Source organism: Lissotriton vulgaris, chromosome 2_1 (genome assembly GCF_964263255.1).
Source record: "Lissotriton vulgaris chromosome 2_1, aLisVul1.2, whole genome shotgun sequence".
NCBI classification, from domain to species: Eukaryota; Metazoa; Chordata; class Amphibia; order Caudata; family Salamandridae; genus Lissotriton; species Lissotriton vulgaris.
In genome coordinates this window covers 744,494,238-744,519,791 of record NC_141687.1, presented here as the reverse complement: position 1 = coordinate 744,519,791, position 25,554 = coordinate 744,494,238, and the positions used below count along the sequence as shown (strand labels likewise).

The following is a 25,554-nucleotide window of genomic DNA, read 5'->3' as shown; positions in this document are numbered from 1 at the left end:
TACAACGCATTCCACTACAACGCATACTACATTTACAACGCATACCATTACAACGCATAACATTACATTGCATATAAGGTAAGTATTGGATAGTGTAGGGGTTAAAATTACTATTCTAACTCCAGGGGGTGCAACAGTCGGGTAAGTGTTGGATAGTGTAGGGGTAAAAATTACTATTCTAACTCCAGGGGGTGCAACAGTAGGGTAAGTGTTGGATAGTGTAGGGGTAAAAATTACTATTCTAACTCCAGGGGGTGCAACAGTAGGGTAAGTGTTGGATAGTGTAAGGGTACTATGTGTTGTAATGCTATGCGTTGTAATGGTATGCGTTGTAATGACTGTGTTGTAATGGCAAGCGGTGTAGTGGTGTGCGTTGTAGTGTCATGCGTTGTAATGGTTACGTTGTAAATGCATGCGTTGTAAAAGTTTCGTTGTAATGGTAGTGCGTTGTAAAAGTTGCGTTGTAAAGGTTGTTTCCCATATATATATATATATATATATACATTTATATAGATAAAGAAATAGATATATATGTTCAAAACACCAGCTACATTTGTACATTTCCTCCTCGGAAGCAATGGTATGTGCTCTGCTATGTGTCTCATTAAATGATGCAGAAGGAAAGTCCTGAGCTTGAATTCATTGTTGTCTCTCAGGTGTAGAACTATATTTATAGAAATTAAATGAAATATTAAAAAATTGATAAGCTATTTAAATGTCAATTTCTTGGAAACCTGGATGGGGGGGGGGGGCGGTTCTTAGCCTACTTCTTTTGTAGAAATATCTCAAATAAATAAATCTAATCCCACTTTTGTGCAAGCATGACAGTGGTAAAAAAATATGGGTTGATATACCATATGGAAAATATGATGATCCTACTCCAGTTTCGAAGTGCTATTTCAGAAAACAAATGCCATATTGGTCAGTCTAACCCATACTCTCATGTAGGGTATGATTTAGGAAAATGTTTCCCTACTCTACAATGTTATATGTCGTTGACCTCTAATTTGTGTTTTTCGGCCATTACTATAATCAGTAGCGTAGCTAGAGGTACTACCACCTGGGGCGGACCCTATGTTGGCCGCCGGAGAGCAGGTAAGAGTGTATGTGTGCGGGTTGTAGAGGATGACTTGCTCTGGGGAGGGGTGGCATCCAACGACGGACTTGTTCTTGGGCACAGCTGCCCCCAAAAAGCCCCCACAACACCCTAGCTAGGCCACTGACTATCATGGGGCTGGTAGTAGATAGACCAAGGAATGAATGGAAATGTGTATTTAGGTATTGGCTCAAATACACCACAGTAGATCTCATTAGAGGTTTCATTCTACAAGTGGCCTTGTGGCTTCCATTTCCCAAAAATATGTTTCCAGATTTGATATTGTGGTGCAATTAGAAATATGCATTCAGTAGCCATAATGACTGTTACAGTTAGTTGGCAATTGATAAAACAAAGTTTTCCCGGGATCTTCTCAACATATATGTAATTGTTTTTTTTAATGAGCTTGTCTCATTTTGGTCTAAATGTACTGGAATGTCCCGCGTCAAATCTCTGCGGTAGAGGCTGATCAGTAAACAGGGGAGGTAGTTGTTTGACCAGATGAAAGAAACGTGTGCTTGTCGTACACTGCTTTTTAGGAGAGGAGCCACTCTTTCATAAGAGAGGAAATAGGCCTCCTTTGTGTGAAATGACTTGAATCCGGAGAATGAGGCATTCTTGCCTGGATTCCCTTTATTATGCCGGGGCTTGGATCTGATACAAAAAGTCCAACAACACAATAAAAACACTGGGGTATTGATCGAGCTGAACAATGTCGACAATCATACGAGGAGAGGAAGAGACTTGCTGGTATTGCTATCTCACGGGGGAGGGGGAGCTTGGGGGCATCTTCGCCGGTGCAGTAACAATGTCCATCTAATCCTTCTTCCCTTCCACACAACCCAAAATAAATGAGAGCAGTAGCACAATTTGCTCCATTCTTACTCTTCTCAAGTACTCTGCTTCCCTGGCAACGGGGGCAGTTGGTTTGGCGCAACATACAGTAAATTCAGGATGTGCTCAGACCGCGAGCGGCGTTTCATAGCAGGTGACTAGTGTAAGATAACTTCTTAGCTGCCAGCATTAAGGAGCAGGTGGCTGGTAATGTGGTGTGTACATCATTAAGTGTATTGTTTTGATGTAAAATTGCTTTATTTTACCACTGTGTAGTTTATTTCGTTGCATCCAGGGCTGATAAGCGGGGCCAGTTGCTGTATTCTTAGCTACCATGGCCAAGTAACACCATCAGTTGAAGTCATCATAGCCTACTTGAAAAACAAGAGGGAGGTTGTGCAAGATATGGCTTTTGTGTCGACATATTTGGGAAACATTGCCTCACTTTTTTCCTGTTCTTCCATTTAACTTCTCCACATTTTACACCCGAATTTATGCCTGTAAGAAACGTCTTGTGAAATCCAATAGAACTGGAACCTAATGTAAAGTTCAGCGTGCCTAACAGGAGTGGCCTGTGAAGGTAAGAGTGGTTGGGTGGTATGGTGGGAGGAACTCGACAGACGACGAGGAGGGAAAATAATTATTTATTTAATGTCGAGCTCCCCCCACCCCGCCCCACTGCTCAGACCGCTCCTGATACTTAAAATTCACCCATCCATCCATCCATCCATCTATCCATCCATCCATCCATCTATCCATTCACCCACCCGCCCGCCTGCCCGTCCGTCAGTCCGTCCACCCACCCATCCACCCACTCACCCATACATCCATCACCCATCCATCCAGTTGTTTCTTTACTCCTGTGGTTATGAGATGGCCCTGTAGCAAACATGTCCCTGTGCTTATTAGGTTGTAAATGCTAGACATGTACCGAAAAAAGCACTGCCCAGGTCAGCATATCTTCAGGTTTCTTAAAGAGATGAACAGCGTGGTGTTGACCAACCTCATCCAATGCTTACTGTCCTTATCATAAACAAATAAAACAACAGTTTGCTTGCAGCGTGCGGCTTGACGCAATGTGGCGCACTGCGGTGACTATCTATAATGGGGACTATTAACACATCGCTTTTGAATGCTCCAAAGACATGTGGACGTTTTCAGGCTGCGATTGACCCTCCTTGATAAAACACCATTTTGAAAACAAAAACTGGCTCACTCGATGAACCGGATGGTTGCTCACTGCTCTTTTTGGTTCCTTTCCCCTACGCCGTCTCGAAAAAACGCCTTGAGGCTTGTGTTCGCGCGCATAAAGTTATTCACACCTTTTTCACTTTGTCTCTGACACAACTGTACTTAAAGGAACACTTACCCGTTCCATTAAATCGCAGCTTTTTCTTGGCAGTGGCGTCAGCTGTGAATAAAATTAGAGGCCCGTGAAGAGATTATTTTTAAATAAGTGTGTGATTGTATTTCAGTGTGACTGCGCCAGTGCAGCTACGCACTGTGCATGATTTTGAGGAGCAATCTGTTGCTTGTGGTGCAGGAAGATGTCATTTTTACATTACTACTGGTAGGATGCGCATGAACCATATGGAAGATATCTTGCTGTTACACACTTCTGTCCTTAGCATACCTTTAACTGAGCATAGTAATAGATACTGAGAAAAGAGTCACATTCGCTACTTTCCCTAAAAGTTCAGTGATGTTCAGGTGATTCCAAAGTGGTGCAGCCAGCACATACATGGCTCTGCTATCTTGTTTGCACGACTAATCCAGTGGGATTGCCAAAGTTCACAATCAGTAACCTACATTGCTTAGCTATGCTCTTTAACAAGCATTTCCAATGCAATAGGTCTCGCATTAGGAAAGTTTGAGCTATTGGTATTGTAAATGACAAATATTTTATTTATGTGTTGGTTTTGAAAATAGCGAAATTAATAGCATTGTCATTTACAATGCCAATAGTTTTAACTTTTGCAAATGTGACACCTATAGCATTTGTAATGCAATATGTGATGTATTTACGGACTTGGATGTATTGATATTACAAATAACAATGGCTTTTATTTTTTTAAAATAATTAATACTTAAATAAAAGTTATTGTAATTTATAATGGCAATAGCTTAAACTTTTGTAAATAACTTTTGTGAAGATTATGTTCAGTGTATTTTATTGTGACGGAAATCCAAGAAGAGAAATGAAATATCAGCATATTTTTGTGACATTTGTAATAAAGCTTGAAACATTGTGAGAACATATTTGAACCAGTTGTTTTTGCACAGATTGATGCTGTGGTGTCGCTGAGTGATGTTATGGTGGTGACGAGTGGTGCTGTAGCATTCAGTGATGCAGTGGTAGCGCATAGTGATGTTGTGGTGCCCCTGAGTGATGCTGTAGTGGTGCTGAGTGATGCTGTGGTGATGCGATAGATAGATAGAGTGCTATAAATAGAGTGAGGGCGATAGATAGATAGAAGGAGGGCGATAAATAGATAGAGGGAGGGCGATAGAGTGAGGGCGATAGATAGATGGGTAGATAGATAGATAGATAGATAGATAGATAGATAGATAGATAGATAGATAGATAGATAGATAGATAGATAGATAGATAGACAGACAGATAGATAGAGTGAGTGCGATAGATAGAAAAATTAACTGACAGATAGAGTGGCGATAGTTAGAGTGAGTGCGATAGATAAACAGATAAAGTGAGGGCGATACATAGATAGATAGAGTGTGGGCGATAGATAGATAGATAGAGTGAGGGCGATAGATAGATAGATAGAGTGAGTGGGATAGATAGGTAGATAGATAGATAGATAGATAGATAGATAGATAGATAGATAGATAGATAGATAGATAGATAGATAGAGTGGGGGCGAAATATAGATAGATAGATAGATAGATAGATAGATAGATAGATAGATAGATAGATAGATAGATAGATAGATAGATAGATAGATAGATAGAGTGAGGGTGATAGATAGAGTGAGGTCGATAGATAGAGTGAGGGCGATAGATAGATAGAGTGAGGGCGATAGATAGATAGAGTGAGGGCGATAGATAGAGTGAGGGCAATAGATAGATTGATAGAGTGAGGGGCTATAGATAGATAGAATGAGGGCGATAGATATATAGATAGAGTGAGGGCAATAGATAGAGTGAGGGTGATAGATAGATAGAGTGAGGGCGATAGATAGATAGAGTGAGGTCAATAGATAGAGTGAGGGCGATAGATAGATAAAGTGAGGCCGATAGATAGATAGAGTGAGAGCGATAGATAGATAGAGTGAGGGGCGATTGATAGATAGAGTGAGGGCGATAGATAGATAGATAGATAGATAGATAGATAGATAGATAGATAGATAGATAGATAGATAGATAGATAGATAGATAGATATAGTGAGGGCGATAGATAGAGTGAGGGCGATAAATAGATTGATAGAGTGAGGGGCGATAGATAGATAGAGTGAGGGCAATAGATAGATAGAGTTAGGGCGATAGATAGAAAGATAGATAAATAGATAGATAGATAGATATAGATAGATAGATAGATAGATAGATAGATAGATAGATAGATAGATAGATAGATAGATAGATAGATAGATAGATAGATAGATAGATAGATAGATAGAGTGAGGGCGATAGATAGAGTGAGGGCGATAGATAGATAGATAGATAGATAGATAGATAGATAGATAGATAGATATAGTGAGGCCGATAGATAGAATGAGGACGCTAAATAGATTGATAGAGTGAGGGGCGATAGATAGAGTGAGGGCGATAGATAGATAGAGTTAGGGCGATAGATAGAAAGATAGATAGATAGATAGATAGATAGATAGATAGATAGATAGATAGATAGATAGATAGATAGATAGATAGATAGATAGATAGATAGATAGATAGATAGAGAGTGGGTGATAGATAGAGTGAGGGTGACAGATAGATAGACTGATCGGATAGATAGAGTGAGGGGGCTAGATAGAGAAAGATAGATAGATAGATAGATAGATAGATAGATAGATAGATAGATAGATAGATAGATAGATAGATAGATAGATAGATAGATAGATAGATAGATAGATAGATAGATAGATGGATAGATAGATAGAGTGAGGGCGATAGATAGATAGAGTGAGAGCGATAGATAGAGTGAGGGCGATAGATAGATAGACACTAATAAGGTCCCAAAGGCGGCAGAGAGAGGTAGAGAGAGAGAGAGAGAGAGAGGTAGAGAGAGAGGTAGAGATAGAGAGGTAGAGAGAGTTAGAGAGAGAGGTAGAGAGAGAGAGATAAAGAGAGAGGGTTAGAGAGAGAGAGATAGAGAGAGAGGGTTAGAGAGGTAGAGAGAGAGGTTAGAGAGGTAGAGAGAGAGAGAGGTAGAGGGGTAGAGAGAGAGAGTTAGAGAGGTAGAGAGAGAGACGTAGAGAGGTAGAGAGAGAGGTAGAGAGAGAGGTAGAGAGGTAGGGAGAGAGGTAGGGAGAGAGGTAGAGAGAGAGAGGTAGAGAGAGAGAGGTAGAGAGAGAGAGGTAGAGAGAGAGCGAGAGAGGTAGAGAGGTAGAGAGATAGGTAGAGAGAGAGGTAGAGATAGAGAGGTCGCGAGAGAGAGGTAGAGAGGTAGCAAGAGAGAGGTCGAGCAAGAGAGGTAGCAAGAGAGAGAGGTAGAGAGAGAGGTAAAGAGGTAGAGAGAGGTAGACAGGTAGAGAGAGAGAGGTAGAGAGGTAGAGAGAGGTAGAGAGAGAGGTAGAAGGTAGAAAGATGTTTATGTTCAAACAATCCTATCTGTAGCTCTTTTGTTCCTTGTCAGTCGAAATTCAAGCTCTGTTAAGTTATAGCTTTGTCCCAAGCTTTCGTTTGAGGTAGTGCGCCGAGTTTCCAGTACCTATTGTGACTTTGGTGCTATATAAGCAGGGTAGTAAGATATGAGCCTTTTGGCATGCATACTCACTCACAAACATTGCTGAAACCAGCACATACAGCAGTTAATATCCTTATCATGCATTTTTTCCAGCGCTGACAATAACAGGCTCATAGTTATTAACCATGAGTATATTGTCAGCAAACATTTTTGCGGAAAAAGCATTTTACTGAAGGACATCCAAACGGGAAGTAACCAGGTTGGCAAGACCCAGGGCGAGCTCCCAGGCAATTCTGCACCACAGGGGATGCCAGCAACCAAAAAGATTCTTAAAATTTGTTCATGAATGAAGTTATTAGCAGTGCGACTGTAAACGTAAAAAAATGCATGCACACGTTTCCTTTTTCCTGTGAAGCCAGACATGAAAGGCTGTCCCTGTTGAGCTATTTGGAGACCCCTTCTTCGTTGCCCAGCCCAACACCCCCTAAATCTGTGGCAGGGATTTAGCACCATAAGTGGGCCTGTCATTGGGCCGATGGGCTGGTGAAGTGGACATCACGAAAAGGTGAATTCGTTGTTTATGGGCCACTGTTGTCAGCAGACAACATGCTCATAAACTGATTGCTATGGAATACTATGGTCGAGGGAGGGAAGTGTAGTATCAGCAGTTACTTTACTGTATAGAAAAAAATAATTATTTGACAATAATATATTACAAGATAAATAAATATTAAGATCGAGAAAACATCCAAACGGCCACTAAGATGGACTAAATACATTTAGCTTAAGCGTTGAAAAGATGAAAAAGAGGAAAGATCTAAACATTTGACAAATTGTCAATAAAACTAAAACCACTTGACGAGAGAATATACTAATAGCGCGATTGGTGAACCTGATGCTAGCTGTGACAAGCGCCTTTCTTAAATATTTTCTCCTAAGGTCCAATAATGCCGGGCCAAAACATTAAGAGCTCATAGATTCCTCCTACCTGCTAAGATTGCAGCCTGTGCGTGTTGTACACGACTGAAAGGCACAACGCAGGAACAGGGAAAAAGAAAGGATGAAAGCTGGGGTGAACAGAGAGGAGGACTAATAGAAGAAGTGCACACCTCAGGTTAGTGAAGAGATAGTGAAATGAGAGTGGGAGGGGGTGTGTGTAGAAGACTTTGGAGATAGGATAGATGGTCGGTGTGTGTTGGGCCAAAGAAGATGTATGGAGTACGGAACAAAAAAAATTATGGAAAAGAAATTAATGCAGTCATTTTCAAATCTGCACATTGCGCAGATTTTGCACGCATCTGGCCTTAGCAAACATATTACAATACATTTAACACATCTCAGTCAATCCATAGAACGCGTGTCAGGAAGCTGCTCACTTATTCCAACAGTTATTGGAAACCAAATCCCTCTCCAGTCAACATAATTATCTCCGCATATGACTGAAAGCCTAAGACAGCCTTGTTATTTTTACGAAACAGTGTATAATAAAAGTATCCGATTGATAAAATGTTATTAAACCTGACCGCCCTTAAGTGATCCAAGAAGTAAATATTAAAATGAAGTTTCAACAACACCACATTGTCAAGGGAGGCCCATGGCAGTAGTACGGATTACAATGTGATTTAATGTTCCTCCTTCGGGCAAGGTTTGTTGCCATAATGGGGAGGAAAATCCCTGCATATTTGCCTTTGAATAATTAAACAAAGCGCTTGAAACGAGGGTTAATTTGCCGTGCACGCTTACAATATTAGCCTTAAGGTCTTGAACGTGAAAGGTCTAAAATTCCGGCACTAGGAAAGTACACGAAAAGACAAGAAGCAATCACTGGCAAAGCCAATCCGTCTTGGCTGCAAAATGCAGAACTATTGGCTGGCAAGACTGGAATGGGTCTTATATTAAAGGAAACCCTTCAAGAAGGCCAATACTATGCATGTATTATCGGCGACGTACACTGCTGGTTTATCCATTGAAAACAAAGTAGCATCTCGGAAACCAGTTTATTAAAAAAACACATGCAGTACCTGAGCGTGTCAAGAAATTGTGACTTCTCATCATGACACATAACTCGTAAACTCTCTTAGTGAAAAAAGCGGCCGCAAAATGAAATTAAAAGTGACCCCAAAATTAAATTAAGAGCGGCCGCAAAATTAAATTAAAAGCGGCCGGGAAATTAAATTAAACAAGTTCTCGGCATTGCTGTGGCGGGGCGGGTAGCGCATTCCTTTGAAGTCTAATGGGGTGGGGGGGGCGGGGGAGTGGATTCCTTTGAAGTCTGATGCCGAGGCACACAGGCTCCCGAATGGTGTGCGATGTGCATGTGCCCGGCTCACATGCACTTTAGGCAATCCGCCTTTGGGTGCATTTTCCAGAGCCCTTTCTTTAATCTCGCCAAGCATCCCTAACGGGATGGCTAGGCAAGACCTAAAAAGAGTGCTGTTACATCGAAGGCATCTTTATGCCTGGGTTACAAAGGAAATACCACCTGACTGGATGCATTGAGCTTCAGTCTGCTATGTAGTTTTTCCAGAGTGGAGAGTGGTTTCAAATATTGAGCTGTCGTGTCCTGGGCAGGCAAAAAAATTGGCCTCTTGGCAATGGTGCAATTCTTCTGCCCGACACCTCGTTTGCCCCATTGCACTAGTAGAGAGGCTGATGGAAATATCTCAGCTCACTAAACGAGGACTTTGTTGGCTCCATGCGGCCTCTCCATTGGGACAGGGTCCACTTGATGTTTTTCTTATATGTTATGGTTTACCTCAAAGGCGCCCTACTCCTTTTGTGTTTACTGGCATGTGCTGTCCAATGGCAGTACTAATTTCACTTTCCACGTTTCTTAGAGTTCTATTACTCTTCACTTTCATGAGTCCCTGAAGGCAAAGTGTCATCACTTTACAAGTTTATCAACATGCTTAACGGCAGTACTAAAAATGGACAGGTACTATCAGGTATGCAGTGCCTGCACTTCTTTAGTTTCGAAGGGAGGGTGCTGGCACTTCTCAGCAGCAAACAGGTATTCTGGGACAAGGAGGAATTCCACTTGTATATTTCCATTTCATGCATGGCTTAATGCAATCATTAAGGAGTTAAAATTAACAGTCAATTGTTATTGCCGAATTTTGAAAATGTGCTTCACTTTACCCACTATTTCCGAATTTTAGACGTTCAGGTACATGTGATATTTAAAATGGTTTCATTGTTTGGAGAAAAACATACCATTTAATAAAATGAAGTGAAAGACTATGGTAAGTTCAGATAAACACCATTTATCCTTATCTCCCAGCATTGTTTCTCTTGCCACACAATATTACCAGTCATGCGGCAATAAGAAGATTCCGATCTAAAACAGTCTGAGAAAAAAAATGGTTTTTGGCAGCTGGTGTATATAAAGTACCTCCTGGCCTTGCTTTTGGAGGCCTGGCACAACACAAGTCTCCTTCTGGCTGTTTTTCAGCTGTTTTTTCAGATGACAAACTCTATTGCGGCTGCCCACCTTGGAACCTGATAAAAGCCCGCACACGACTGTCTTAGAATCTGTCAAGACATTCATTTTAAAAAGTGCATACATGAATCTCGTTTACCCCATGTATGTTAAATGATAAGTTATTTTGAATGATTGCTTTCTAAAAAGAAATGCTAGTAAACTTATTTATAACAATGATATTGATTGACCTCAAAAAGGCGGACCAAGGAACTACCGAAACATTACTAAAGACGTTTCCTCTCCCCCTTTTGTTCCACCTCCCTGTTTAGAGTGGAAGAAGGCTCATGAACCCAAAGGCAGACCCCCCATTGGCCTCAGGTGTGGCAAACGTCACTGTTGACGTGGCAGGTGATGGTGATGGACTGACTTCCAGACCCACGGTGACCAGTCCCCCACCATTTTTGGTGGTGTTGCCACAGAGAAAGAACAGGATGCCACAAATAGCAGCTTTCCTAAGGACAACTTTCAGTAGATCCACCATATCAAGGACACTTGTAATGAGCTTTCCTGAGATGTACCACACTTCGGTGTATATTTACACTGCCCAAACTCATTAGAGGTAATTCCACCTTTCTACAGAGACATAGCGAAACTTCCATTGCTGAGACATAGTGAATATGCCATTACATAGTGTTTCCCCTAGCAGCTCTTATCATTGTAATAGAAGTGGCCTCATGAGAACTGCACTCCATAGACAATTCAGCCTGTTCTAATAAAAGTTGCCTTACTCCAACACCAACGCCACACCCGTGGATCACACAGTGGGTATCAGTAGAAACTGGTACTCAGGTTCTCAACATATTCTTGCTCTCTTTCTTTAACTGTGCTTTCAAAAACAAGAAGAAGATGAGGAGGCAAAGATAGAAGAGGAATAGAAACAGGAAAAGTAAAAAGAAGAAATTGATGAAGAGGCAGACTGAGAAGAAGGAGAAGAAGACAAAGAAAAACAAGAAGAAGAAAACCAAGAAGCCTGATAGCAAGAAGATCCATACAGTGCATAGCACAAAATCTGATCTCATTGAAGCAAAAGTGACATTAGGACCCTGGAACTCTAAATGGGCATGCATCTGTTACAGTCCCATTAAGCATTACAGCATCAGAGAAAACACCACTGACCTCTCATATTTGACCAGTAGTGTTCAGCAGGAAACAGTAGGGAAGAGAAGGGAATTACCAGGCAAATTAATTCCAGAATGACTAGTTTCTCTAGTAAAAGGTAGGAGCTCAGAAGGAAATATAGGAAATAAATGTTTTTAGCTTAATCTGGAATAGGAGAAAATTATTTTCTAGTCTAAATCACATGAGATGGATAACTACTAATAGGGGAACGATACATTCTCAAACCCATTTTGACCACACTGAAGCAACTTTATTTCGAAAAATAAGCAAGAAAATTCCCGTTGTTACAAAGGTTTTCCCAAACAGAATCTGTTGGCTCAAAATGCTAACTGTAAACGGTGTTCTTTGAACAAGCTGGTGCTTGTGTAACTCACATCTAGCACAGGAGTCATACTCAAATAGTTTAAAGCCTATAGCTAATGTTACCCCAGTATTGTGCACCAGCTGGAGTTTCTTCAGGCCTGTTTTGGGAAAATTTAGGAAGACTGGCTCGTTGTTGATGACGGCACCTACAGATTGTGATACTCATATTTTTTGAAGGCCATACAATCAGCCAAGGCCAGGTTGGATTATCGTTCTTAATATCAAACTTAAATTGCACAATTTGAATCTAAATACACAGACACCTCATGAACATTAATTCCATGCTATGCACTGGTCTCCTAAAGGATAATGTGAGGTGTTTACACTCTCCATGGTGACAGGTGTTAGAAACTGAGACTTAAATTAGACTGAAGTTGCCTGTGGAATGTTATAGTATTGCATACCCGTATATAACTGAAAGGTTTTATTGCCTACAGTGGGTACTATTGATATGTTTATTGCTTCGAATGTGTATGCGTTTGATGTGTATGGAAGATATGATATCACAGTAATAGCTTTTATCTATCTAAAGATAATAGTGTGACCTTGGTGTGATGTGCAGAACCAATCACTAAAGTTGGCAAAAAGCTCAGGGCAGCACCATACATATGAGAAGGGTATGGTAGAATGTGAAATGTAATATGATTTTACAACTCATTTGATCTGCAGTGAAGCCAATTGCTAAGGGAAGTTCTCCATAGTTCTGAAAGATATGATGTATTTATTTATTTATTTTAAAGTTTTATCGAGCGCAAATCAAACCCGGGAGGGTATCAGAGCACTTTACAAGATTGAAGGGTGGTTTTATCTTATCTTCGTCAAGAAAAGTAATTCCCTTTGGCCACACTTATCCACACAACATCAATGACAATGCAAACAAACTAAAGAGCAGTGCATAAAAACCCAAAATCTGAAACAACAAATAAATTACCAAATGTACAAATTTATTAAAATATCATATAAAACCAAGTAAAATAAGATAGTCAAAAATCAAGGGAAGACAGACAATAAATGGAACATATAATATACACAGTTCATCCTATACGTTCCTACAATTACAGATGGAGGAGGAATTCAATCAGGTAATATTCAGAAACAATCAGAATAGGCCTTAGCTAGTCATAAGAATTCTCTCCCCCCAGTTCTCTTTTGAGAACTGGGGGGAGAGAATTCTTATGACTAGCTAAGGCCTATTCTGATTGTTTCTGAATATTACCTGATTGAATTCCTCCTCCATCTGTAATTGTAGGAACGTATAGGATGAACTGTGTATATTATATGTTCCATTTATTGTCTGTCTTCCCTTGATTTTTGACTATCTTATTTTACTTGGTTTTATATGATATTTTAATAAATTTGTACATTTGGTAATTTATTTGTTGTTTCAGATTTTGGGTTTTTATGCACTGCTCTTTAGTTTGTTTGCATTGTCATTGATGTTGTGTGGATAAGTGTGGCCAAAGGGAATTACTTTTCTTGACGAAGTCAACAGTTGGTACCCCATCCCTTTGGTTGAGGGTCCCTCTCTCTTTTATTAGTGGTTTTATCTTATCTCCAGTGTCCAACGATATATTTTGTTCAACTTAACCACATTGCCAGTCTGGTACATCCTCTCTCTCATGCTATTACCTCTGCATTGTATGCACTATTCCATAACTTATAGGGTTGAAAACTGAAAAAACCCTTGAAAACTCAGAGGGACGAAACATTCTGACAGGCGATTGCACAGGTTTACAGCGAAGAATGTTTGGTCTAAAGGACTGGGGTCCTGTGCTCTGACCCCACTGCCACCAACCATCAGTGCCTTATAATATGGTGAGGAAACAAAAGTAACCATTCATGAAGAGTGGGACAGAATATGGGAGCACCCAGCCAGGAGATGCTGCCATTCTACTGGAGGAGAAACAACATCATACACACTAGGGCATCCCAATATTCCCCCAGGAGACTGGGTATGAAGTTAATCACGGAACAATAGGCTCCCGAAAGTGTCACATACATACCATGAGTTGGTTTAAAAATCCAACCTTTATTTAATTAAACACATATGACATACTTATAATAAGGCATACCAAAAGAAAATGATAGGAAGGTTTTCTTTTGTATTTAAATAAGACTTCAGCAACAAATATCACTACAGTATATTCAAAATCTATTACAACAATGTTCAATCCAGGTCCAAAGTAAAGCATTGTAAAGAGCACAGCCAATCTACATTCATCACAAAAATCAATTTGTAATGTGTTTAGTAATGATAAATTGGGATCGATATATCCACCTAACCCATCACAGAATTTCTGACTATAGTCCACCCAAGATTGAAAATGTACCTGCAAATGGTCAAAGTCGAATAATAGAATTTAGAGAGGATGTACTGTTGATTGTCTGGTCTCAGATGGCTAACTAATTTTCAAGATTATCTTCCGGACTGAGTGAGGAAAACAAAGCCAAAAGGACAAGACCCTGTGGAACTGGACATCTTCGAACGCTAAATCATGACCTATTTATAAAAAAAATCAACATATCCCAATGCTTCTAAGTTTGAAAAGCTGAAAGTTCTGCAATCTTTCAATAATTTACAAATGCAATCACGATGAATCCGACCGGCACTTATCTCAGTAAATGGGGGACTATATGTCTCCACTAAGGAGCCTGTTGTTTTCACGATGGAGGAGAAACAAAGTCTTTGAGGAGCGTTCCTCAATAGTTTCTCACAATTCAGTTCCTTTCAGCAGAGGACTCCAGGAGAAGCCACAACTCATAAAATGGAGTTGACTATCAATGAGAAGCATTCGTCACTTCAGAAGGTTGAATATTGTTTGCTCTCATATATGCCAAGATAGAAGATATTATATTGTAGAATGTCTATTCTCATTGATTAAGATATAGACTTTGAAAGTCTAATTCTAAAAGTTAGTTAGCTTCCTTAGTCATTTTTGCTGTTATAGAAACTATGCTGAGTTACTGATGAGCCATTTGATCTTAAACGGTCTCTGGACGATACATGCTAAACTTTGCAAAGATAGTTGCATGGTGCAGAGAAGAGCAAAGCAGTGCAAAACATCACTTCTATTTACTTGATGACAAAAGCTAAAAGTGCATCGAAAGTTGTGCAGCACTGCTTAAGTGTCTCCAAAGCACTTAGTACATTTTTGCTTCTATTAATTTGGAGTAAGTCAGTGCACATCTAAGGAGCGAGTTCTTGTAGGGCCTAGACATTTGTTTAGCTGTGATTTTTACTTGTGCTGCCTAACTTTGCCTGTGGAACAATTATTGCCAATTGTATAACTTCCCACTTCAGACCCTCATTACATGTCGTCACACCAATTTACCAATTACACTGGGGATGGTACTCCCAGGTTAAGATATTGGAGGTGTTCTAGGTTCTCACTTTAGGACTCTGGAATAATTGCTGAAATCAGTGATTGCGGCATTCCATCCCATTTTCCCCACAGACATTTTGCTAGGTGTTTTCTGGCAAATTGTGCATGTTGAAAAGACCGAAGCTGCAGTGTTCCCACACAACTAGTACCTCTAATTCAGATGGAACTTCCACTTTATAGACACTGCTAATGAGCACCTTAATATCATTTTGCAGGTATGATTGGTTTTCAAACTCACATTAGGTGCTTATTTTGGCAACAAAAAATATTATTGGTAAAAATAGAATAGCACACAAATAATCTGGTTTTGTTAAATATAAACAACTGTGAAATATGATCCTTTTATCAATAATGAAGAGGATATTTTTCTATATCCAATTTAATCTTTTGCTAATAAACGTGTTTATAACTTTTAGTTTTAGAACAGTGGGACCGGCTTAGATAATAGTTTTGCTTGAATTCACCACCATTACAAGTATGATCTTGCATTTTCTTGTCCTGAGCTAGCCTGGTGTTATCTAGCTGGCTCGCGCTAACGGCGTATCTACTACAGGCATCTGTACTCGGAAGGGAAAGAGCAGCTTGCCCCGACGCTGTGGAATTGTTCAGCCAACTTCAGAAAAACACTACAACTGCTTGTGTGCTACAGGGTCACGTGCAAGATGGTAGGGACCGTTCACCTGCTGTTGGTTCTAGCTACATTTTATTTCGAAGGTTACATGAGGTCCCTGATCTGTTCAGAGGCCAAAAGGAGTGGATATAATCCAAAAAATGGTGCAGCTAAGATGTGTCCTTTTAGCTCTTTTATCATAGGGCTAATGTGGTGAGGCAACTGAGAAGGCATGTAGGATCAGACCATTTCAGCCCAGCTAGAGTCAGTATTAGTCAAAAGTCAGCACCTATCATTGCTACCTCCTTTAATTCAGTGCTCTATGGTAGAGTATACCGGAAATGGATTTACACACTTTGACATCCCAATGTTAACTATTGTTTATTATAATTTTAAACTATAGCACATTGATGTACCTTAAGCAAGAAAAATGTGCTTTCTGCTGTTTAACACATTAGAGCTAAAAATAAGAACATATTTCAATACAGTGCTTAATTTCTCTGTTTTTGATATTTCAAAGTGCTGTAAATGTCTGGTGATACTATTAATCAATTTAAAGGTAATCAATGTGTTGACTGAAGAACAACGGAAAGCACAGCTGACTTTTCCAGGACATAATATGAAGCTCACATCAGGTGTTCTAACTCACTGAGCATATAAAGGTGTGCACAGGGCCAGGATTCCTCTTCCGCCAAAGGACTGCTTGTCATGCCTCGGCCACATCCATTGCCTTGTTTGACTATGGTGTAGATCTGACATTGTGAGGTTAGTAGATCGGGTTCTCTCCCTCACTTCGTCATGGAAGTAGGACATGAAGGGAAATTCAAAGACACAGTTGAAGGACATTTTAACCCATGGCCGCAATTCAACGAACTTGGTAGCCACCATTTACATATTTCTTGAAGTGCTTTTACAAAGAAGACAACACTCTAAATGTACATTATCATTTATGCACTTAAATTAAAATAATAATTCATTACTTTAATGTATCAACATTGCTGATTCGTTTATCTTACTGCAAACCAAATTGAGGAGAATTTTGGACTTAGAATATTCTGTATTGTTTTAACATTTTCATAGCATTTTTGTAACCTCTGTGTGTTCCTCCTTTGCATTCTTGGTAACTGGGTCAACATACTCAATGTATCCCGCCAAAATACTTGTGCATCTCTTCAGAATTAAAATAAGCGTACTTTCCAGTTCAGTTTTTGATCTTATCTCCCGAGTAGACTCCTGGTCAAAGTGTGTTTGCATTATTTTCTCTTAAAATGATAATCTTGACCGGTGTCAGACTGGCTGTATTGAAAACTGGAATTTTCATTCATCCACAGATAAGATACAACACAGGCAACAACACTGCAATCTTCCCTACACTACTTCACCAATGCGTCTCCACCCAGATAAGGAGGGATCACATCAATGAGGTAAGAGGGTGCAACACCCCATAACCAAAGCATATTCAAAACCGCTAAAAGGTGCAATGAAATACTACCGCCAAGCTGCTTCAGTGATGTAGTTGGATCAGGCCACGCACAGGGGGTGAAATGTGGGGCACAGTTAGAAAAACCATCATTGATCTCGGGGTGTATGCAGTCATCTTCTATTAAACTCAGCTTTAACACATTATCATTAACGCCAGTCCACATACGGTGCCACAACTTGTGCACGCACTATGGCCCTGATTCACAAAGGCCCTCGCACTCGTGGCGGAGGCCCCATAGTCGTGGGGGAGTCTCCTTATTTTGGGCAAAATCTCCACATGAGAATTCTCATTGCGGAGATCCGCTCCGAGTGGGGAGACTCTCCCCAAGACTACGGGGTCTCTGCCTCGAGTGCAGAGGCCCTTTATGAATCAGTCCCACTGTGTTTTCTAATTCCTTCACACTATACATTTATGTATTGCACATTCATTAAGACTTTTTGTGGTCATTCCGAATGTGAATAGGTGAGGAGGGGAAGGAAAGGAAAATGAGTGGTGGGAGAAAGAGAGCGAAGGGTAAGAATGGAAGAGTGAGAGAAGGGAAGAGGTTAAGGATTCCAAGATGCTGATTCTACGAGATTTAATCAATGGCTGCACTGGTGATTTTCCGTTTGAGAATGATATGAGGATTACACAAGTTCCGTTGTCGGGTGACATGGTTTGTCATCTCCGACAGAGAGAGGGAGGGGCGAGGGAGTTCCAGTGGTTTGGGACCTCTAGAGCAAGTGTTTTGCCTCCAGGGCTTTCATTGGATTGTCTATGAGCAGAAATGAGAATCGTGTTGAAAAAACTTAGTTTTATGGTTAGAACTAGAGTTGCACTGGTACTAAAAATAGGGCAGGGCACTTGCAAAGGTGGTTTATATAAGCAGATCATGACCATGGGCAAAACAATGCTTGTGTCCAGAATATGTTCTGGGTGCTAAATGAAGCATTTTAAAGACTGTAGAGTCAGTGGCATTGGTGGACACTAGATGCACATGTTTTTCCACTGTAGCTAGCCTCGCAGGTCTCCTGATTCTCATCTTCAGGTTTATTAATCCAAATTTCACCCTCAAGTTCCCTAATCTGATTCTGCTTGCCACCCTTAGGTCTCTCAGTCCATGCCCAGACTGAGTTTCTGCTCATATTTAGGGATCCTCTTTTGCCACTGACTCATGCTCCTCCATGGGTCTGAAGACTTCTGTGCACAGTAAGAAACCTATGGACCTGCCCACACTAATGTCCTGAGGCTCTATCTTATCCATAGTTGTTCTCCAAATACTTCCAACTCACCCACAACACTCTTAATCTCATTTTCACTCTTAAGTCCCCTGAAACACCTACTCGCTCCAGGGTGCTTTGAACTCCTTCTCACCCTCAGACCCAGTTGATCTTGCTCACTCTTACTTAGAAAAGTCAATGATTTCCTTAGGCCAGTAAGGACCAGGCTCATCATAAGAGTCCATGCAGCCTCTGTTTACTTTCAGCTTCACTATTGCTCAGCTCATCTCAGTACTCCGAGGCTTCTGCTGACACTCAGAACTCCAATGGTCTCCTCACTACCAAGGGTCCAGAGCCTCCTTCTCACTCTCAGATACCCAGCAAAGGAACTGACCAATCTAGGACCCTGAGGATCCTGGTGGAACTTTGCGCTGAGACTCTCACATTCTTGGTGCAATTGCAGGATGCTTATAATCCACACCAGTGATTGGAATGTGCCAAGGGGACCACCAACCCTAGCTTCCCCAGGCAGACTTGGGGAACTGTTTTATATATGGGTGAAAACAAAGAGAGGGATTTCTGAGTCGATGCAATAGTAAGTAAAGGCACCAGGGGTCCAAGGTCCTGGCTCACTGGTAAACTCAAATCTTAGTGCTGTAAAATGGATTTGAGAATGACCATTCAAGATCTCAACAATTTTTTTTTAAATAAAGGTATACTGATTTTATGACCCTTAGCACCAACTTATATCAAACATATGTTCCAGTTGGTCCCAGGCCAAGCAGTCTTTCAGATTTTGTGCCATATTTGAAATTTTGGATGGCGATAAACAAAAGCAAGTTCTTTCTCCTTTGTGTGCAGTCCAGTCATAAAGTATCTGAGCATCCCATAATGAATGCATGATGCACAATAACTCCAGACAAGCATCAGTCAGTCAGAGTTATTGCTGATCCTTCAGCTGTTTTGCCAGAGCTGAAAGGGTAGGGGGCATGCCTGGTTGCCACATGAGAGCCACTGCCCATACCCTGGTCTACTTTTGCCTTGCTTCTTGTGGGCCACATGTTCACCTAGAGAATCTTGCTCATAATAGTGTTGTAAACACAAGGAGCTCCCCTCTTATCCTTTCTAAATGTTGTTAATCCAAACTAGACACACAATCGCCTGATCTACACCTGCTATCTGGGCAGTGGTGGGGTGCACTCCAGTAACATGCTGTGGGACAAATGACGCATAAGTCAATCAGCAAGGTCAACAACCATTTACAATGACAACCCACCGCCTTGAAGCTGTATTGGTGCATCACCTACACATGGAGAATAATTTACTATAGGACCTCATCTCAGCTTGTACTCCAGCACACTCACTGACAACATGCACCGCATAGTCCAGGGAGGGGGGAGTGGCAGATGACACAGATTTATCAGGTAGGGACAAAAGACACTATTCCCCAACATGGTGTATTGTTAAATAGGCCTCTTCTCCTTGACTTGAGATCAGCACCCACCAGCCATTAGTGTCAAGGTATGGTCATGGGCGTGGTAGCCACACAAGTTAGAAAGAGCTTTATTTGGTTGAGCACCAGCAAGGTTGAAATAATTGTAGAGCACAGTTCGTGGTGAGGTGAGCAACTGTGACATTGGCCTCCTGTGGACGGAGTGGATCAGAGGAGTACAGTGTACAGTTTACCTGCAGGTTAAGAGTGTAATGCACTGGCAGTGTTATTATTACATATGGGATGCACAGGATAGGAATGTGGGACACTGTCCGAGTTAAGTGCATATAGGTTATGGGGTGAGGGCAAGATTGATGTGCAGAGGTAAAGCTGAAGGTACATTCAATCATGGTTGTGGTGCACCGACAGAGCTGTGCATGCATAGGGGTATCAGCAGATCATGGTTGAAGTACATTGGTCGGTCATGCATTATGCTATATGGTTCCCACTTTTTAAAATACTCCTGTGTCATTGTCCACTCCTTATTAGAAATGGACCAGTTTCTTCTTCCCGTGAAATAGTCTGTTCCTCAGTGCCCTTCCAATGTTTAAAAAACATACCTTTCCCACATACACCCTTGAGGAGGATTGGTCCTGGACCCACAGACAGACCTGGGAACACTCGCCCAGGGTCATTCTTGTATCTGGTAATGGGAATTGTACCCTTGCCGAGCATGAGCAATCTCAGAAGCAAGCTACCATCTGAGCCCAAATTACTCCCTTTCTCACACCTGGGGTAAATTAAGCAAAGATGAGAACTGTATCGCCTGTGCTTTGTAAAGCATCCATGCTCGCACCTCAGCCAGTGCGGACATTGTCATGGGTGATGGTGGGATCACTTTGGCATCACTATCTTCCTCACAACCATGGCTATGACCTCTAGACATATTGCAAGACTTGTAGCAGTATCAAGCTAGGAACACAGAACTTCAGATAGGAGGAGACGAGATAGCAGCCACTCACCTCCTATACTCAGACACTGCATCCCAGCCAGATAGGCTACACCTCTTGCTTTCTCACTTTATAAGGAGCGGAACACCATTCACTTGAGGCCTCACCGCCTCACAGCATACCTTTGCAGCTACAGGAGACCACCGGGCTGTATTACTGTCCTGCTGCTCTCAGGTCTGCCTCTCCCTCTTACTATGGGCATCTCCACTTTATTCCACCAACTACACCCATTTGACAAATTGTACTATCCTGCCTCCTGCTTTATCTTGTACCGCAATATAGAATCTCCTCTCTCTTACAGCACACTGTTGCTTTATACCTAAAGTTGTGGTTTATAAGCCAAATGCATGCATACATACATACAATCACACGTACACACATACAACAAGGTCTCTGTGTTCTTTTTTGACCACATTCTCTCAATCGCTGCAATGGCTAATACCTTTGCAAAGTATTTTTTGGGTGTTATCATTCAGTGCTCAGGAACATTTATCTCCCCTTTGCTACCCACCTCTGCAACACAGCATACATTTCAGTACTGTCACATGCATTTTGCCAGTTGCCTTTATTTGGGTATTCCAGTGTCCATGATACAAGAGACACATACTTCGTGCCATTCCTCTTTTCCCTTCATTAGTAGTGTGTCCCGTCTTTTACGGTGGCCCTCACTAAGAGTCGGCCATATTGTGAAACAATGCGTCTCCTCTCTTTATATATATTTTTAATCACCTCTCATTCTGGCCGCCAAAGACGTTGCTGCTACTCCTAAACCTTTGACAAAGATGTGTTATGGAAGCTTCACCAGCACTTACAATCCAAGTGTGGTAGTAGCAATATTTCATTTAATAAATTATTTCATGTGTATGTATTATAATATGCTATTTAATTGGCTAAAAAGTTTACTTCATTGGGTAACTGAAAACGAAATATCATAGGATTCCAAAAACATCACCAATACATATTTTAGCTGCGCAGCTGTACATTAATTTGAGTTATTTTGGAAGGTTGGTCAATGAAACAAAGTATTGGTGCATACATTCCTAGTGCAAAGCGGAATAGATAGTGTTTTTGTGCACCATGCTCTGGACAGTCATGAAATACGACAGCGAAAGTGGTACCCAGCGGGTTGGCGAGCTTCGACTGCAGACCAGATGACTTGTACATCGTTCTACTCCTGCTCTGTTTGAGCTAATCTCCAAGCCCATTTGTCATCCACACAATGCATGAGTTGCCTAAAGATCCTAATTGTTACAAAATGGGTGCCTAGTCAATACATTGTGAGACACAGAAATTAATATATTTTTTGATCAAGCTGGAAAATCCACACCATGACAATGATGAAGGCCAATCTTGATGATTGACAATTGCCAATAAGGAATGTTCATGGTGTGGCTCACCATTATTTTAGGTATTCTTATGCAGTCATTATACCCTGCCCTTTACTGGTCAGGCATTTGGTGTGGCTTGGATATGCAAGGAGGATGCTGGGATCATCTGTCCAGTTATGCTGCCCAGGAGGGAGGGCAGGATGTGTATTCTCAGTGTACTTCTGAAGTTTCCCACCTGCAGGTAGAGACTTGCCTAGGGAATAGTGAGTGGGAGGAGAATGTAATGACCTGTTCTGCCTCTATGCTAGCACAAGTAGATGATGCTAACCATATGTATTTCATCTTCATAGTTATACTAATCTACTACCTTTGTGGATTTACTTATCATTAAACTACTATAAAAGCCATTTATCCGACCTCAATTATGTGTATGATTCGAACTCAAGCCGGTAAAGCCACACCTGAATACTTCTCTGGCCAGGAGATTAGCACTCCCAAATCAAAGCATGCAAGATTTTGTCGCAGTTTAATAGGAGGAGGAACCTGTCATGTGCTGTGACCTTCTGTAGATAACATTTCTAATCAAGGGCCAAAAGACATAATCTTCCTTGGAACTATATGTTGACACAAGAAAGGCCAGTGGCATTGACATCAGTCACTATAGAAACCATTAACCTTTGCGATGAAATCTGTAGCTTGGAGCTGTGAGCCCCCGCATGCATTTCTTTGGATCCATTGCTTTGGCGTGACGCAACATGATTGGTCAGCCTTGCAAAATTAAAGGAAGGGGCCCCCTAAGTCTCACATATCGCACAGATGTTCTTTGACCTTAGGCTGAATGGGGGACCCTGAACGGTTGAGGGGCCACTGAAGTATTGGGGGCCCCATGCGGGGCATGGGCTTCAGGGCCCTGTGTTAGTCCCCTCACCCATTGCCGTGCCTCTGTATATCATATGGACGTTGCTGTATAAGGCCATTTTAAGTACAGAAAGTTATTGCATGATTTACTCGTCTTGGTCTGTCTAGATGGCATTTGTGTTCTTTTGCGAAGCAAGTTGGGCACAGCCGAGGTGTGGCTGCTGGTGATTAGCGCATGGTGCAAGCTGTGACTTTAACTGGGTGTAGCGGGCTAAGGCTCTCTGTTCAAGTTTTCCGAATGATGTGCAAGTTATGTGTCATTTGATTCCTTCCCACTCCTTATAACATTAACAATTACCACGGCGGCTGCAAAAACATACACTTTTAAGAGACTCAGTCATGTCTGAAACTCACGTCAGTCATAACTGCCTAACAATTACCAGCTACGCAGTAAAAATAGGCCAGCTTAATCAGAGCTATGTGGAATACAATTTCCTTAATTTGCCCCCGCAGAAATCATATTACTCGGGCAGGGTACGGAAACAAGAATGCTTTTCATTTGCTTCTGAGCTGTACATTTTCCAGCTTGGGTGACTAAAGCTGGCTTGGTGACTATTTTTGGAGGTGGAAAATAAAAAGAAGTGAGATACTTTGGGAGAAAGTGCTCCACTGTGTGCTTAGATTCCAGATGTCCACATTCCACCAGTACCAGCACAAGTTCGAGTGATTTGCATGCCAAGGGTGACCTCACGAGGACCAGCCTGGAGAAAAAGAGGCGCTCCCTGACAATGGGCGCTGAGGCCTTCCTGCCTTTCATATTTCTGCTGAGTGATGCCCACTGTTCCCCTCTTTTCCTGTCTCACAAAATTAGCTCTTTGTAACTGACAACGCCGAGCCTTTTTGGCTTTTCTTTCGCGTTTTTTTTCCTCTCAGCCCCGTTTTTCACCAATTCCGCTATTGTGTTCTTGCTCTAAACTGGAAAACGTGTGATATTTTTCTCTCTTTGGCACTCCTGTCTACTCCCAGCTGACTGTTTTTAATGACGGACTGTGGGAGATTTTACACTTGATTTGTTGAATCTGAACCCTTTTGCTGTAAACTCTCGCCACACAGAAGAAAGTATCTTTATAAATGACAGAATGGACCCGAGCTGAATGGCGCTTTGTTTACTGTTTTCCTAAAAGGGCCCCCTCTATATTTCATCTGTCAGAGTTGCTTTTCTTTCTTTCAACAATGCTTGATTGTTTTCTCAAAATTCAGGTTACACAGACAGGAGAATTCTGTATTATATTTTCCTGCCAAATTCCAAACTCTGTTTTCCTTCCCCTGTGCTCACAAAGGGCTCATAACTTACTGTCAACTGTGAGGCAAGCCACAAAGCCCCACTGTTGCTCAGCAAACAGGCTGGGCTGGACGATGCCTTGACTGGCGGCAAAGTTTGCTTAACGGTAGCAGCAGTGTAAGAAGACACGCTGGGTTTGGTACTGTTTCCTCCTGAAAGGCCCAAACCCACCCCTTTGTTTCATGACGACATGGACATAGGGGCTTGGGGCAACTTGACTGCAGACGGGCAAGATATTCGACATTGCTGATGCATTCATGTATTTGGTTTATGGAGCCTGCTGATGGCTGGAGATTCAGTGGCTGCGACTGTAATTCCTTGTGATTTGGGAAGATGCCAATGGTGTTGTGCCACTGCGTCTTGAAGTTCTGGATGGTGCGCTAACGGAAAACAGGACCAAAGTGAGGACGTCCAACTGCTGTGGGTGAGTGACCAACATAGTTGCTGTCTTTATCGCTTCTGCCTCTTCTCATCTTTTACTGAATACTTATCTCCTAGCCAGTTTCCAACATGTGTAATCTCAATCACAGAGAACTTCTCTCAACTCTAGACTGAATAGCAGAAAACATCCTTTTTCTTGGTTTCACACATGTACTAATGTTTATTTAACGTTATTAATGGCTGTTCTCTCTCATGCACTCTTGAGACTTGGAAGCTATTCCAAGGGTTAGTCGTAACTCAAGGGAACGTCTACATTTCCTAAATCCGTCAAATGAAAGTGGTTTATCAGGGTCACCAGACACTTAGAAAGAAGTTTGCAAAATGAGCTATTAGAATGTCTTTAATGGGACCTTCTATTCTTCACACCGCTTCACTGTGGAGACCTTCAAAGAGCATGTCATTTATGCACTTATTTCTATCATTCAACCTTTGTTTGCCCCCTTGGGGTCATGCCAAAATGTCTGCTTATAGTCTATCCAGACTGTAAAGTGTGCTTTCGAAGCAGGTCAGCCCAGGAATTGCCGTTTTACAAACTTCCTTGTTGCCTCCATGCTAAAGTTGTAAAAACAAAAAGTGGATAAATAAACATTTGCAGGGTCTACAGTCCTTCTTGGGATCATGCCACCGCAGAAAACCATGTTTGCCTAGACTTGATTCTACCCCATACCTCTTCCCTGCACCACCGACTCCAATTTTCTCACCTGCAGACTCCAA

General features: G+C 41.5%; 1 protein-coding gene across 9 annotated transcripts in view; it reads left to right on the top strand.

Moving 5' to 3' along the window:
- SOX6 (SRY-box transcription factor 6) overlaps positions 1-25,554 on the top strand; it is a 790,083-nt gene that overhangs the window by 251,190 nt on the left and 513,339 nt on the right. For all 9 annotated transcript variants that reach the window (XM_086956030.1, XM_086956031.1, XM_086956034.1 and 6 more), the window contains one exon: positions 17,079-17,171. In XM_086956030.1, coding sequence (XP_086812156.1) covers positions 17,167-17,171 — 5 coding nt within the window. In that variant the 5' untranslated portion in view covers positions 17,079-17,166. The remainder of the gene's footprint in view (positions 1-17,078; positions 17,172-25,554) is intronic.